The sequence below is a fragment of the Fomitiporia mediterranea genome (assembly GCF_000271605.1).
Source record: "Fomitiporia mediterranea MF3/22 unplaced genomic scaffold FOMMEscaffold_1100, whole genome shotgun sequence".
Classification (NCBI taxonomy): Eukaryota; Fungi; Basidiomycota; class Agaricomycetes; order Hymenochaetales; family Hymenochaetaceae; genus Fomitiporia; species Fomitiporia mediterranea.
The window spans coordinates 1-2328 of NW_006761485.1; the positions used below are offsets into that span (position 1 = coordinate 1).

Here is a 2328-nt window from a genome sequence, read left to right on the forward strand (position 1 = left end):
TAAATGTTTAAGAAAACAATGCTAAGTAGTAATCCTCCTCTAGAAGGGGTGGAGGAGAGGGAGTACAAAGTAGGAAATCTTGTCTTAGTTTAGAGATTTCAGAATTTTGACATTGAAAGAGAGTATAAATAGGATCTTCAATTTTATTACAGTTGAATCTGCAAAGTCTTTTGTGTTGAGGTATAGAACCATGTCTGTTAGAAGTGGTTCTAGCAAGCTGAACAAGAGCAAGTATGTAGTCAGAAAGAAGAAGTCTAGTAAAAGCAATTCTGTGCTCAGGGATTGTGACACCAAGATAATGTCTAAAGTGAATAATTTTTAGAATAGGTTGGTTTTTTTTATTAAATTCATGTCTGTCTTTAATAAGAGTAGTTTGAGTAGAACTTAGAAGAGAGTTGTTTAAGGTGTTGTAACACGATTTTTTAACAGTTTTAATAAATTGAGAAACTATTTTATGAGAGGTATGTAGGTTTGGGATTTGTAAAGTATTATCTGAAGTAGTGTTTGATAGATTAATAAGAAGATCTCCATACCAAGAGTAATGTTTGTTGTTATAAAGTTGTATAGATTCTTGAAGTGCAAAGAAAGCAAAGTGTGAGGGAGGTAATTGTAGTAAGTATATTAGGTAGTTTAGTACAAGAATTGTTTGTCTAAATTGTATAGGAAGAAGGCCAGTTTCTGTAAAGAGAGGAGTTAGAAGAGACCTTGGATTTAGACCTAATAGTCTTCTAAGGAAAGTATGTTGTACAGATTGTAGAAGGAAGAGACATTTTTTATTAGTATCAGGAGTAGATTCACATGTATAAATAAGATGAGGATCAATTCTAGCAAAATAGAGTTGAATTCCTTGTTTAGGAGGGATTATACTAATATGAGATTCTAAGGCTAGTATAGTGTGTGTAATAGACCTTGCTTTTGAGGCTTTGTTTGAGTAGTGAGAGTGAAAAATGTTATTTTGTGAAGAGTCAAATATTATACCTAAGTACAAGAATTTGTCAACATAGTTTAAGATGTTTGAATCAATAGAGAAGGTAGGTTTTATAGTTGTATTACCAAATACTTGAGCAACAGTTTTAGAGTGGTTGATTTGAAGAAAATTTTTTGAGCACCAAGAAATAATATTATTTAGTTTAATTTGCAAGGTAGTAGGAGAAGTAGAGAAAATAACAATATTATCAGCTTGTTCTAAATGAGAAATATAAGAGTTATTTAGAGAGATGTCAGCTGGGTGACTAGGAATGTATAAGTCTGAGAAGAAAATATTCCATAAGTGAGGAGATGCAGGATCACCTGTAAGAATCCCTATATTAGAAGAAAAAGAATCTGAGGTCTGATAGTTATAAAAATAGAATAGTTAATTAATTTATATAGAATTCTAAGCTAGTCAAAGATAGGGCCAGAGATGCCAAGTTTGTACATTTTGTACCAGAGAGCAGAGTGATTTGTAGAAGGGAAAGTATTAGTCATATTAACATATATAACATAAAGAGGAAGTTTAGAGGCTTCAGCCTTATTTATACAAGTTCTAAGAATAAAAGTGTTGTTATGGATTCTGTAAGATTGTCTGAACCTGTTTTGTGAGGAGGGAATAATATTATTAGATTGGGCCCATTTTCAAAGTCTTTTATCAATTAGGAGAGTAAGAACCTTAAGAAAACAGGATTGTAGACCTACAATTCTATAAGAGTCAGGATTGTTAGAATTTTTGCCTTGTTTAAGAATAGGGACTAGAGTAACATTTGTCCAGGAAGTAGGTAATGACAACTGTTGAATACATTGGTTTAACAGATGGATTGTATTTTCAAGAGGAATAGATAGAATTAGTGAGTAGTTAGTTTTATTAGGTCCTAAAGCTGACTTTATATTATGTAGTTTAATATGATTAAAAGCTGATTAGAGTTCTTCTATAGAGAAAGGTAGAGAGAATAGTTTATCTGAGGAATTATCAAGTGTATTAGTAGGAATAGAGTCAGATAATAGTAAAGTATTAAAATAAAGAGTAGAGTCAAAAGAGAGAGGTAAAGAATTTGTAATATTCATTCTAGCTTGAAAAGTAGATTGTAGCTGAGAGATAGAGACTAAAGAGGATCTCAGTTTAGGCTTTATTAAAGAGGAGATAAGATCCCAGAACTGTCTATCAGTTTGACAATGTAAAAGTTTTTGTAAAGTAGACCATTTTTGTTTTCTTAATAGTGTTCTACCTCTGTGTGTAGCAGATTTGTAATTTTCATATGAGACAGTTAAGGAGGAGGGTAATACCTTATTATTATTTAAAAAGTTAGGTAAATTATAGAGAATTTTAGGAGTGTTTATGACTGGGTATGAAAT

General features: G+C 31.4%; 1 protein-coding gene across 1 annotated transcript; it reads right to left on the reverse strand.

The window, feature by feature from the left end:
• Positions 1-7: 7 nt before the first annotated feature.
• Positions 8-1327, reverse strand: FOMMEDRAFT_100058 (uncharacterized protein; the record flags this gene model as incomplete). The annotated part of the gene is made up of 1 exon (XM_007272344.1): positions 8-1327. A coding segment is annotated over one exon (1320 nt), but the record flags the coding sequence as incomplete, so codon positions are not given.
• Between the last annotated feature and the right edge of the window lie 1001 nt (positions 1328-2328).